Source organism: Copidosoma floridanum, unplaced genomic scaffold (assembly GCF_036245765.1).
Source record: "Copidosoma floridanum isolate Cflo_tuat_1 unplaced genomic scaffold, Cflo_Japanese_pri ptg000030l, whole genome shotgun sequence".
Taxonomy (NCBI): Eukaryota; Metazoa; Arthropoda; class Insecta; order Hymenoptera; family Encyrtidae; genus Copidosoma; species Copidosoma floridanum.
The window spans coordinates 23,644,969-23,659,934 of NW_028321907.1; the positions used below are offsets into that span (position 1 = coordinate 23,644,969).

The 14,966-nt window shown below is 34.1% G+C and overlaps 2 protein-coding genes across 2 annotated transcripts; both read right to left on the bottom strand.

The window, feature by feature from the left end:
• Nucleotides 1-10,561: 10,561 nt before the first annotated feature.
• On the bottom strand, nucleotides 10,562-11,479 carry LOC149373569 (uncharacterized). Its single transcript, XM_089596903.1, has one exon. It carries the CDS (start codon nucleotides 11,477-11,479, stop codon nucleotides 10,562-10,564), a length of 918 nt encoding a protein of 305 aa, XP_089453029.1.
• A 240-nt stretch (nucleotides 11,480-11,719) lies between these two features.
• On the bottom strand, nucleotides 11,720-12,967 carry LOC106644785 (uncharacterized). Its single transcript, XM_089596904.1, has one exon. The coding sequence runs from the start codon at nucleotides 12,965-12,967 to the stop codon at nucleotides 11,720-11,722; it is 1,248 nt and encodes a 415-aa protein (XP_089453030.1).
• Between the last annotated feature and the right edge of the window lie 1,999 nt (nucleotides 12,968-14,966).

The following is a 14,966-nucleotide window of genomic DNA, read 5'->3' on the forward strand; positions in this document are numbered from 1 at the left end:
GGTTCAAAGAAAACAATTATCTTTGAAAAATGCAAAAATATTTATTTTCACAAAAGTTATTAACATTAAAAAGTAGGGTAAATACGCGATTTTCCAACTTTAAATAATTAACAACTCTTTATGCATGCATATTTTGTATACAACATATATGGAGTTTTTTTCTGGTTTTGAGCCATATTTTACGATAAAAATTTTTCCGCATCAAATTTTGCAGTTTTTCTTCATTGTTTAAACAATTGCGTTTTAAACAAAATGTACCACTTTTTGCGAGTTCTGAACGACATATTCGTATTCAGCGGCAAAAAATACATAGGATTGCATAGTTTTGATACGGTATTTTTGCATCGCATACGGGACGAGCCCTAGCGCCAGGACTATATTGTCAAGAGGATGAGTGTGGGACTGACTGACGCTGCATACACCCTTTTTTACTCAATCCTGGTTTTTTAAAGTACGTGTGCTTGCAAACTTATTCTAATTAAACAATTATTACTTGCTTCACAAGTACACATCAAGTATATTCAATATAAATGAGTTTTTACAGATATAAAAATAAATTAAAATTGATATAAAAAATTTGCGCGTGCAGCAGTCGAGTATACACATAAAGATGCCAGTAGATGCAGCCAACTTATGTAACGCGAGAATCCCCTAGAAACTATATGATTTATAGCAATATCAACAAATCGATTTGTCCCAATGGTAAATAGATCATGGTAACGATTTAACGATAGAGCAATTTTGTTGATGAAGAAAGCAGTTTTTTACAACAAGAATCATTACGAAATATTGTTTATTAGCTGAGATATTGACTTGCGAAGTGTCACCTCTCATAGGGCACTTTAATTTGCGTTGACTAAATAAATAAAAGGGAGCAGTTTTTGTTACTTGCATTTTCGAAAAGAGCAGTTTTTAATACGTCGATTAGATACATTTGTTTATTTAATTTTTAATTCTCTGCTGGCTGGGGTGGCGTTGGTGTGTTACCAGTTTTCGATGTACCATACGAATGGTAAGACCAAATTGGCACGATGAAAATCTGTAAATTGCAATTTTCGGCAGTTTGTAACTAAATATATAATGCTGTAAAGGTGACTTAAATATGACATTTTGACATGCCATATAAAATGACACGTCAGCTGATATCTAAGATGACAGATCAGCTGCCGTTTATCAGCAGGGGAGGCTCCTTTTACTAGCGCTGTTTAAACTTAACTCAACTGGCCCTGAAGAAAATTATAATAATGAATAAAGTGTGAGAATCGGTAGGGCAGGGTTATTTATTATGTGATTCTACGCTCGTAGTCTGTGGCCATTAGTATACAATTACTATATGAGTACAAAGCTAGCGCTACGAGCAGATTTTACTCAAGTATTAGCCGCTTGTGGAGCTGGCTCCATAATCCTATAGTAATTGCATACTAATGACCATATACTGTGAGCGTAGAATCACAGAATAAACAACCCTGCGGTGAGGTCGAAACTCCCAATTATGTACTTCCCTGCGCGATTTACAAACGGGAAATTAAGATCTACAAATTTTTTTATTTTTACACTAATCAACTAAGAGCCAATTTATTTTTTATTTGATATTTATTTGAATTGATATGTAATGATATTTAATGTATGCAGATTCTAGACGTTAACTTTGTCTATAATATTTTTTTGTTTTCGGTTTAGATATTTTGCACCTTGGAATTAACGTATAATGATAACAATAAAAATACATTTAAATAATTTTCTCACATTTATTTTGCTCTTCAGAAGAATAAAAAATATTAATATAAATGAATAGAACTATACCAGAGTATCAAAGACTCGCTTTACACCTACTTCGAAGAATATACTTCTTACGAGGAGTGAATCTTTCTGTCTTGTTATTTTTATCTGCATCTTGTTGCGTTCTACTAACGTTAAATGCCTTGTTCATGAGAGTATTGGTCAACTGGTTCGCATGATACAGGCTGCAAAAAGCGTTATACACCAGTTGTGTAGAATTTTGACAATGAAGCAATGTGAAGGTATATTAAAAACTTGCGTTTTTTCACAAAACCATTCCAATGTTGATAGTTTTGTCTCCTACTTGGATAAAAAAAACTACCAAAAACACTCAAATTTAATAAAATGTGGTATTTTGATTCGTATAAAAAACCTAACAAGAAGTGGATAGCTGATCTACGATTGTCAAGTCAAAGCCGTATGTACGGAAAAATTGTTAATGATGATTGCTGTTACACATCATCAAAGAAATGAAAAATACGTTCTGATAACACCCACGCTGTTACAACCGATGGGAGATATATACCAATAATTCAATTTATCAGTGATGAATTGACTAATAAAGAAGATACGCTCTGTAACGTACTAATAACAGGAGATATAACTGAAGTCAATACACATATGAGAAAAATCGTAAATGTATTAGATGAGATTACAGTTATTGAAACTAACAATATTGAAAGAGTTTGTATGTATTATGTGTTGAAGATCAACAGTATATATGTGGAGTATCGAATGTATGTTCTTAATAAAGTGTACGATTGTATTTTCTCGATTGCATTTAAACAGAATATATAGAATATTGAAAAAACGAGAACTATAGTTATGTTAATATATGTTAAAAAATACCCCGGTTGCTGAGCGTCAGATGGTAATCAGCCGATTATCACCTGATATTTTGACTTGATTTTCACCTGATATTCACCCAAATTTTATTAGACATTCACTTGACTTTTAGATAATATTTACCTGATTTTCACCTGGTTATCATCATTTTTGTATCTGGTGATAATCAGCTGAAAATCAGGTGATAATCAGGTGAAATTTGGGTCAATATCAGGTAAAAATCATGCCAAAATATCAGGTGATTATTAGCTGATTGTCATCTGATGCTCAGCAACCAGGAACCAGGACGGACAAAAAGTATTATCCAATATTCAGCATGAGATGTAGATTTGTGGAGAACATTAAAATAATAATTAGGTTTATCTTTCTTGTCATCGTAAAGAAAAATATATCTGTCTGTTGTAATAGTTGAATTTAGGTTCATACGGCCAAAATAAAGTAAGTGAAAAGTAGACATGTTCACAATGTCAGACTTTTACAGTGTTATCAAAACAAATTTAATACTCATTTAAAAACAAGTTCTTATTTGAAACAAATGTCATACAAAACTAAAAATTCTCGCAAAGAAAACATTTTCTATGACGATTCGATTACTTGAATGTTAAACCATGTCGCGATTTGAGACAAAAAACCATACGGAAACGAAGTTGTAAAACCACATAATTTTACGTTGTTTTCTTGTCTGGTTTTTTCCATGTGCTTTTTGATACGGTTTTTTACAAGAGAGATTTCATTGTGAAAACTTCAAATGTGTTTTTTTGAACGTGTCAAATTACAGTGAATAACTTTAATAAGATAAAAACAAACAATAACAAATAGAACGATTACTTTAATTTAAATGGTAGTTCATTTTTGTATTAATCAAAATAACAATAATTTTTTATGTATCATATAAATGCATGTTTTATATTATATAATGAACTGAATGTTGGCCATGTTCTTCACTAAATTCCATTCTAGTGGAGTCAAGTCCTGCACTGTTACCAAACCTTGCATCAAACTGAGGCTGGAAGCGAAGTACTCATTTTTCAAAATTGTCCACTCTTTCTTAACCATTGACTCTAAAAAAAATATTGATTCAACTCTTGAAACGCAAATCAATCGAAATGAAGTTTACTACTTTTCGTTATAGATATACCTGTGAACTTTTCAACAAAAAGTTCACCGTAGACTGTGTTCAGCTAACGAGATATCTCGTAAAACAGTTTTCCCTTTCTTGACAAGATAAAGGGTAACTTTTTTTTTTAATTTTAAGTAGTTTTCTTGCTCAAGCATTCTCGCTGGTAGCAGATGACGAAGATTAAGTTTTTCTTGTTCTGGTCTCTCTGCACCAACTCCATGATCAATGTCATTGTATTTTGCAGATGATATGATGAATTTTTAACAACAAAATCGTTCATTTAAGTAACATTATTTTGAGCTTATACCACATAAAAGGCAACACAAAACATATATACATACATTTTACTACAAATAAATTGCAGAAAGACTTTACTCGTAGTATTTGTTGCAATTTTGATAAAAATTATTTTCAAAACTTGGTTTTCTAAGTGCAAAGTAGAAGTAGAGTAGTAAGCGCTATTGTTTGCTAAAAAATCGCGTTACTGAAAAACAATAATCATTATAATGAACTTTACAATGGTCTAGTATAGATACTACAGGTCCATCTATTTTGTTTTCAAACAGTTGCGAATCGCGCTTTCATGAGATAGTAGAAGAAGCGGCGGTTTCTATTGGACGATCCACATACCGACAGAGACATAATTCATTTTCATGACACCTGATTCGTAATTGTAAGCTTGAGCTTTGGCGAAAAATTCGAATGACTTAACTTAATTTCAGAAATAATTAGTGCAACTACATATTAATCATTTTAAAACTCTTTCAAAAATTATTTAAAAAATTTTTTAAATATTCTCACAACTTTAAACGATATAATGTAGTAATAATAAGTTTTTATTATTAGTTTAGTTACTAGTGCTAAAAAAAATTGACCGACCTTATCGTAATTTTTTTTACATGTTTAAATGCGAAAATCAGTGTGTCACTCAGTTGTATACTAAATATTGCATTGTATCAACCGTAAAACTAAATTTTCAACCAACTCAATTAAATTTAATGCGAATACGAGTTTTGAATCAGCAAGGTGAATGTTTTGCAAACATAGCAGCTCAACTTGGCTGTCATGTAAAAATACTGCGAAAATGGGTCCAAAGGATAGCTGAAGAAGAACCAAACTTTGAATTACGAGACCAAAGATTTGGTGAACAACTGCCACTAAAAAAATTTAAAATTTAAAAACAAGTATCTGATAATTAGTATTATTATGTTATAAATCAACATTCTATAGGATTAAAAAACTTTTAATGAATCCATCATTTGAATGCTGTAATCAATAACTTTTTTTCTTGGCGTTTTTCGAGGAGATAATTATTTACTAACAGTAACTAAAAAATAAGATTAAAATTGTAAAAAAAACATTTTCTGAAATAATTCATAACATTTAGTTGTGAGAATTAATTAATAACTATAATTTAAGATAGCCATACTCTTTCAGAGAGAAAAGGCATTTTTTGATTAGAGTGTTACTTAATTCATAATTAATAAGATTTTACAATTATAATTAATTAATTCGACTAATCTTAATTCGCATACTTTATTATCAGCAAATGGACGTCCACACAAATTAAGTGATAATAATATTGCTCGCTGCGTTGCTGAAATACGAGGAGACCCATTTCAGCCAGTCTTCAGGTTGCTAAACACTCCTAATTTGGACATCAGTACAAAAAGACTCTTCAGTAACATCAAAAAAAGGACAGACCTAAGGTATCATACAGCTGCAGAAAAAGGCGAATTAAATGAGGTGCATCGACAGGCAAGAGTTGCATTCGCAACAGCTAATGTAAATCGGACTCCAGAACAGAGGGAAAACACGGTATTTATAGATGAAAAGACATTTTCCACTAACAAAGATGGTAGGTCATGTGTCTGGAGACCACCCAACACCCGCTATACCAATGAGCATGTGTTGGCAACCAGGTATAGTGGAAGGCAGACTGCTGCTTATTGGATGTGGGTCAGTGGACATGGCCCTGGAGAAATTATAGATATTGGACATCATTTAAATGCTGCAACGTATGTTGAGTTATTGGAAAGTGTTCTCCTTCCTTCTATTTTGGAGAATTTTACTAAACGAAGAAATAATCACTGTTGTTGAAGATAAAAGTGCAGTGCACACAGCAAGAGTAGTACGGGAATGGTACCGTGAGCACCCTCAAATAAGAAGAATGGATTGGCCAGCTAAGTCTCCAGACATGAAGGTTATCGAAAACGTATGGTCATCTATGGTCAGTGGGTGGAAACCTGATCTAGCTCGCAATGGTATGAGTTGCATGAGCTAATTATCGAATCATGGAGAAACTTGGGAGGACGTCCACACTTCTGTAAAACGTTGACTTACTCCATGCCTAGACGACTGCAAAGAGTTATAGATGCAGGAAGTGGATACATTAATTATTAGAAAAAAATTTTATCTTAAAACATACCTCAAACTTTATCTACATCAGACAATTTTTATGCCGATATTTTACGGTAACACATGCATTGATATAATACATAAGAATTCATTGTTATTTTAATTAATACAAAAATGAACTACCATTTAAATTAAAGTAATCGTTATATCTGTTATTGCTTGTTTTTATTTTATTAAAGTAATTCACTGTAATTTGACGCGTTCAACAAAACACATTTGAAGTTTTCACTATAAAATTTAAAAAACAATAAGCTAATTGAGGAAATTAAGTAATGAGCATGGAATGAACAAAAATCTTTAGTTAATGAGGCAAAGAGTAGGTGCCAGCGTGGTGACATACGACGAATCTTCATCACAACTATCATGGTACGATGACCACTGGGTATTCAGAATCATAAATTAGTGTCGAAAAACAATGGCTTCCTAGCGGTAGATGATTTCAATACTACTGCTGTTATCCTCTATACACCTACAAAATCAAAAAATAAGCATGATAGAATGTATTACAATTACATGGAATTCACACGCAAAGGATCTTACCATATAGATCTGATGTCTTTGCAGAGAGATTATCGAGACAATAATTTATTCCTTTAACTTTGGACTAGACATACCTTAGTGGAAAGTATGACTTTCGAAATACCGATGATTTCTATAGCATTTCAGTTTCATATAGAAAATTTCTGTTAGACCTGGCCTTGATTGAAAATCCATGTGATACGTTGCCATTGAAAAGTCTAACTAAACTTTTTTGTCAAGTATTTATCCACACACTGAAAGCAAAAGATATAATTAATTATAAATCGAAGGCTTGGACAAAATTCACAATGATCGGTTGATATAATTTTTAACTTGTAATTACAATTCTTAAGAATTACCTTGTTGCGAAATACAAGTCAGGTCCTCCAGATTATTTAGATGACATTACACGCTTTTGTTACCGTTTCAAACTTGATCCAATATTTACTATGATTAATGACTAAGTAAAGGATTTTGAAATCAATTTAAACACTCTTTACCTTGATGCAAAAACCCTTTCTTTTGATCCTTTTCGTTACTGCTGAATAGTGCCTCTTACAACTCGATAATCTTACTTCAGGATATTTGTAAATAAACAAGATTAAAGTTGCCAAACTATTTATTTACGTAAGAACTGTACTAAATGCTAATGATAGCTTGAAACTTGTGATTCCTGGCAGTGGCAGGCAGTGGTCGCGTGACCGGTAAACCGCCGCGTGCCGCCTGGTCAGCTCGAAATGTAAATAAACACGAAAAAGTAAGATGTATACTACAGGTTTTCTCTCCTGGACGGCGCAGGTTACCTGCGGGAACAATAATGTAATTTTTTATTTAATCAACGGTGTCAATCCGTGTTACCGACATTATCGACCGATAGCATGCGACGTTGTCATTTACGACAAGTGCTAGGAACGAATATACGTCCCTTGGGGTACCTAACGCATGAGTGTAAATGTCTCGTTGGAAGAAAAATGCAGAGAATGTTACGTTTGCTAAATAATTAATATTGTGTTGAGCAGAGATTTTAACAATGGTGATAATTCATCGAGTGAAATAACAGCTACAGCAGTGATCACAATACAACAGTAGAAGATTATTTTGTCTTAAAAATCCAATTATAATTGACATAATTATCAACGTTTTATAAAATATCCGTCATGCTTCAAGTATGTTTTCACATCTTTCGAGAGTCGCCCGCAACACTCCCGACTGGTTTCTTTTTTCTTTTTCTTTTTTTTTTAGAAATTGGTTAAAAGAAAAATAAGTAAAAATGTCAAAATGTGTGGTGTGGTGTGGTACGATAATGATGTGTGGCGTGGTGAGATGATGTTGTGTGGTGTAGGGGGACCGGAAGTGCGTCATGAGAGGTGGGGCAAACGCGGGAGAATCAAGCAAAATCTACTTTCGTTACACTTTTTCTCAAGGTCACCGATCTGAAACCGTTGATTTTCTCTATAGTGCAGAACGCGCCTACGGAAGTATGACTTCAAAAATGATTAACAAAGTTTGCCAACCATAAATGGCTATGTAATCGTGTTATCCAGCATTTGCTTCTTCTTGCCGTGCAAGTGGCGCTGTTTTAGATTATTGCACACAGCGAATATATAGTCGGGAGCGGGAGAACTTTGTATAGGTTATATGTGCATTTTCGCCCTTTTAAAGAAAATTGGCTTTTATATATATATATATATATTGTACAGGGAATGTATATGTAACTAACAGAAGATAAAGATTAATAGTTTTTTTGGTGAATAGATATTTTTTTTCCTTAAGATTACAGATACCTGCTAAAGTTTTTTAAAAATATTTTACTTTAAAAAAGATATGTAGTGACTGGGAATTGAGCCTCCATCGTTCGTAGGTTTCCTGTAGTAGGTCCACTGTTAACAATGGATAATCAGTCAATTTCAAATAAATTGTCTGCAGGTATCAATTTTTAACCATTATAATTAAAAAAATATGTTTTTCGTCTTGATTACATTAATATATGCTCAAATTTGGAAATCAATAGGCGTGTATAGCTATAGATGGTGTACAAACTTACTTTCGAACATAGTAATTTTTACTATATTGAATAGCAATGAAGTGGAATGAGAAATTTTACCATGACACAGAGTGAAATCTTCTTTAGAATGTGGGACATTTTACAACGATTCGAATAAGAATTACTATGTTTGCATAGCAAAAATTGTACTCTCACAATTTTTAGTATGTCAGAAATAGTTATTTTTATTTTGCCATGTAATTATATTTGTACGGCCGCTACACAATAATAATTATTTTGAAGATAATAAAAATTATTTTAAACGTAACGATTGGCGTCATTAAGTGAGTATGTTGTAGCTTTTCCACTAAGTATAGAAATTTTTTAGTACAGTTATTATCCTTTTTTACACACCACTTTTATCAATGCAGTCAAATTATAAAATTCAAAATTTGTGACCGTCACTGACGGCGAAGAAGTTTGTCAAAAAATCTGACAAAATTACTAAACAGCTTCCTTAAGGAGTACTACCCATCTCCAAAATTCGTAGGGCTATATAGGGCGCCAAACTGGTCAGTTGCTCAGGGTACCAGAATGTCTTAAGCCGCCTCTAGGCCCAACATAGAAAAATCAATGACTTCATCATATCTTACAGTTTGTAACTTATTTTTCACATAAACCTTTATTAAATGTTCATTAATTCATTAAGTTTAGTTGTAAATTAAATAAATAAACAATTCACTTAATAAAATAATTTTTTTTTAATATTTTTTTTTTTAACCAGGCAGTACCCTTCCAATTTATTGATAAATATTTATTTCTACGTGTACAATTTGTTACTTTTACAATAAATAAATAATTTTTTATACAAATCTTTCATATTTTTTCAAAATTTTAAAAAACTAAAAAAAAATTTTTGTACTGTACAAATACAATAATTAATTCTAATTGTATTTTATTCTTTCAAAAATTTTTCATTTGTAATCCAAGTGGTTTTTTGATTTAAGGACGACCTTCACATAGTTTGTGGGGGAAAGTTCAGAGAAATGACAGAAATGCTACTGTGTAGAGTAAAAATAGCAATCCTTTTTCTTATGTGGATGTACTGATATACATATTTGCTTTCACGCACACCTTATCCAATCTTTCTAAATTTATTTAAAAGTAATCTTTTGTACCCAAAAAATAAGGAGATTCCTACAAATCATATAAATGACATTTGATGTAATTTTTTCATATGGTTACATGTTAAATATTCATTTTTTTAATGTATCATGTATAAAATAATAGTACAGTCAAACGAGCTGCAATGTTCGTGGATGTTTCTTATACTATTTAAATATACGTTTGACGTTTAGATAATATCTGTTAAGAAAACCTATGTGTGATGAACCTCTTGAAGGGACATTCACTGGCATGCAATACTACCCTATTGAAGAAAACTATATTACAGGATGATTTTTCTTAATTTTCTATATACAACTAGCAAACCCGGCGAACTCCGTTTCGCCACCAGATGGCTTCGTTTTATGTAACATTTCGTTTGGTGATTAAAAGATAAAGAAATTTTTTTTTTTTTTTTTTATATTTGAAAAGGAAAAATTTTATTTCATTTCACAGCAGTAATGAATTCATTTCGATTACAAAAGTGAAGTGTTGTTTAGTTGAACTTTTCTCAGTAAATGAAAGTGAATCCAAAGTAAATACTGAATCGAAGCGTTATACGTGTCCGCAAATTATTCGTTTCATTGAAGTGCTCTTTGGTCATTTTTTGTTTTTTGGTCTGACGTTAACACAAACAAAGCGGATGGTTTCCCAACTCGTGAACACGCAACGTATAACTGCCCATGTGAAAAACAATGATTTTCTAAATTTATCCCGCAAAAACTAAGCGATTAGCCTTGCGACTTGTTAATTGTCATTGTGAACGCAAGGCGAAATTGCAATCGTTTGAAGTCAAACAGAAGATCAGTCGGAATCATTGGTATTCGAAGAATACATACACTTTCACCTGCGTACTTTCTGTTAATAATAGTTGCCTCAATCAAATTCGGCATAAGTCTTTTTACCGAAAACCGAGTACCGTTGCAAAGTCGCGGTGGATTCAAATTACGCAATATCATAATAACTGTACCAACTTTGAGTTGCAAGTTATGTGGTGGAAATCCTGGTAACTCCAGAGAGTTCAAAAACTCCGTTGGATAATTTACTACATCATCGGGATTTGTTATGGAATCAACGGATTTGTATGTCACCAAATCGCCAGCAATTTTTGATTGAATGGTGAAATTCAGTGCGTGTACATCATTAGTCTTTGCGGCAAGAATTGCTCGTTGACTTAACCAAGCATAATTCTGATAATTCTCACTAATGTTTGGGAAAACGTTTTTAATAAGAGCTAATTGAGAGTCTACAAATCGGCAAAAGTCGTTGGTAAGAGTAATTAATCCAGATGTCGCATCAACTGGGACTTTTCCATTTCCAACAGCTAACAATTGTTTGGAAAATTGTGCAGCACTTTGATCATTTTGAAGTTGAACTCTCATATTAGTGGTTAGCGATAATGTTTTTACGTTATTCCATAAAGGTGATGCCTTCAGGCAAGCATTCAATTCATATGCAGGCGTTCCACGGAGAATTACTGGCAACGTCTGCCTGAAATCGCCTGCCAACAATATCACCAAGCCGCCAAAGATGTTGTTATTTCGCCGAAGATCCTTCAGTGTGAAGTTAAGGGCTTTAAGTGATTTCTTATGTGCCATTGAGCACTCATCCCAAACAATGAGCTTGTATTGCATCAACAATTTTCCCATTGTACTGGATCGGGAAATATTGCATGTTGGAGTGTCAATTTTGTTTAAATTGAGTGGCAACTTAAGCGCCGCAATTTCAGATGATGCTAACGCCAAAGATATGTCACATCTTGATCGAATAGTGGCCAAAATCAATAAAGTGACAAATGTTTTCCCTGTTCCTCTAGGTGCGTCAAGGAAGAATAGACCACCAGTATTATTGTCCACTGCTTGCATTAATGTTTCGTATACTTGTTTTTGCTATTCATTTAGCAACGGCACATTATTTCGAATGAATTCCTGCAATATATCAATATTGTATTGCAGCTCTCGATTTAATTCTTGGTTAAATGCATCGTGCATCGATCGATTTAGCGCCATCATTCCTACTTCAATCAGTAGCTTGTTTGCAATAGTCAAGCATTGATCGTCAATCAGAATCAATCCTTCATTGTAGATTTCATCGGTTATTTGGATGTCAGGATTATTCGTTTGAATGCGCAAGCGATGCAAGATATCTTCACATATGTCGTCTTTGTATTTGTTCCATAACTGAATTGGTTGTGAAGGAAAACATGTGGTGATGATAACTGCGAACAGCATTCGTATTTGGTACGCATTTGATGAAACAACTGAGTCCGCAAGTGTTAAATCCCAATGAGAATCGTTCTCCAGCAAACCCAATAGTTGACATGCTTCTCGATATGTTTGGCATTGGTGGCCATTCACAGTTTTCAAATGTGCAAATGATTTTGGTCCACGTACATTTACCAACAGCAGTTGCAAATAAAAACATTCATCATTTCTAGGATGAACAGTATACATGCGACCTAGTGCATCAGTGGAAAGCACCTGTGGCCAATCTGGAACTGGGGTTCCTTGTTTTTGACGTTGGAATTTCTTTCTTGATTGATTCGAAGTGTAATACTTGGGCATTTCAACGTACATTAGCGTCGCTGCGAATGGATTTGCTGCACACATTGCAAAGAAGCTAGTCAATGTTGTTGATGGTGGTCTCTCAGCTCGTTGTGCCGCATTAGCCTCAGTGAAGTAAACTCTTTGGCCATTTTCCAAATGCACTGCTAAATGTATAACTGTGGGATATCTTTCATGAATTTGAAATGACAATAATCGCCACAGTGCTTTATTAGTACTGACGTATCTGCCCATTTGGAAGTTGCTAATTTCGTCAATCGCATTTTCCGACGAAATACCAAACACAGCCATGTCGCTGCCTTTTGTGACGTACTTGCACAGATATTTTATTGATTTGGCCGAATGACAACTCTCAACGTTTGCATGTGTTTCGAAAATTCGTGATAGCAGCGGGCAATATAGTACAATAAATTTATTTCGGATCTCAATCTCTTGATTTTGAACTTTAACTTTGATAGTTCGACCATTATCTTCTTTTGAACGCCGACGATAAACTGGATATCCATCGTTCCCTGTGACTGTTTCAGCAACTAACGGTCGCGGATATCGTTTTGTGCACTTTTCATCAGCCATGCAAGGCGATAATGGATTTAAGGAGGCTTGGGCGATTTTGAATTAAATGCTGGCTAGGTCTGAAATTCAGAGATTATATAGATAAAGTTTGCTAGATTTTTTTAGGAAAACAAAATAGGTAGGTCAACACATTTATTTTCGAGAAAATCGCTTGTGAAAATTCGTCATTTTAACACGCAACCTTACGGAACCCGAAATTCAATAGACTACCGTACCGCAATAAAAAGCTGTGGGCCCACACATTAAATTGGTACATGTACTTGAAAGTATAAAGAATCTATTATTTAAAAAAAAAAATAGGATCAACACGTTAAATTTTGAGAAAATAGCGAGGAAAACATCGAACATGAGAATTGTTTTGTTCAGGTACTGTAAGTGCGCATGCGCTGTACATTCATAAACATACAAGCATGAAAATTTAAGTCTAACACAAGTATAGGTATATAATAGCAGATGAGAGCAAGAGAGTACAGTGTTGTCAGCTTTATCGTGGCAGGGCCGTCATCTTTACACAAGGTACCTTGGAAAAACTAATAAATTTTTTAATATCGATTTTCCGAATGACTTTTCCGCGTTTTATTGCTATTTTGTTCACACATGTGTATAATCAAAATGATTATAAAAAAAATATTACAAAGAATCATTTGTATGACAAGTACCCCACAGGGGCCCCTCAATAGATACGACACCAAACGCCCAAGCCTCCTTAATGCACCGCACGGTCCATGCAACATCTGTGTCGTCACAATGCCGTGTAGATGGGGATCAGTGACTGGATCAGGAATTTCAGCTGATATGATGTCATCCACTTCATTTGAATGTAATTTGTTCAGCAACCAAACTAGGATATGAGCATGCGGTAGTCCACGCTTCTACCATTCCACTGAGTACATATAACAACGTGTGTCACCAAAAACTCGATACTTAGTAAGCACATCCATCATAACCTTGAGTTTTTGCTGAAATACTCTGGCGATTATGTCATGGCAATTTTGCGGTTTTTGGCCCGGTTCCAACTCACGTTCAATTTCCGTCCACTTCGGATTGCGTGTGAACGTAATAAATAAATCCGGAGTTCCATAAGTTCGCACGTACGTCATAACGTCTTGAGCGTATTCGTGCATGTGGCGTGGGCTTCCGATATAAGATGATGAGAGAATCGTCAGACGTCCAATATTCTGAACATCACCATCTGAATAAATAGCATCACGCAAGTGTATATAGTCCTCAAATCGTAGCTTTGCCTGATTGAATCGGATGAACGCTAAACGTTCGGTCTCGACTTTGACATACATGTCGACAGCGAATTGCTGGAATAGCCGACGGAACTTCAGAATAACATTCTCCTCATGTGTACAAATCATCATACGATACGCATAGTAATTCATTGCGCTTAGATTTTTATTCGTTGATACGCCTGAAAATGCAAAATTAAATTAATTGTTAATGGAAACCAATAACAGCAATAATAGCAATAATTAGTGTGTGAATATTGTACCTGTAATTGGATCGACCATCTTCAACGTGATGTTGTATCCGTCTTGCCCTTGCCAATAAATGATTGGATATTGTAACGCATCGTACAAACGATGTGTCTCGTTTATACTATGCATGATATTGCTTCTTCGCTGAACGACAATGTCTCGAGATTTAGTTGGATCGCCAATAATAATTGCAGCAACATCATTAACGGTGGGTGCATTGAATCTTCGTACATGTTCACCTGTTGGGCACAATCTGCTCTTATGACAAATTTGTGCGTATCCGATGGCATTCGTTCCAATGCTGTTTTGAACATATTAACCACAGCATTATTTGCGTGAAAAAATGCTTGCAACTGTTCAATAATTCGTCTCTTTAACTGTTGTGTTCCCTGTATATTGCACCGCACACTCAGCTGATCCACCATCAACGAAATGAAATGTATTTGCAGAAATTGATGCGATTCATCTGGTGTTGGCACCATTGAACCATGCAAATGATATATTTGTCCTTGTAT

Excerpts from the sequence above, each read along its gene's own strand:
- LOC149373569 (XM_089596903.1), bottom strand. The coding sequence starts at position 11,479 with ATGGGAAAATTGTTGATGCAATACAAGCTCATTGTTTGGGATGAGTGC.
- LOC106644785 (XM_089596904.1), bottom strand. The coding sequence starts at position 12,967 with ATGGCTGATGAAAAGTGCACAAAACGATATCCGCGACCGTTAGTTGCT.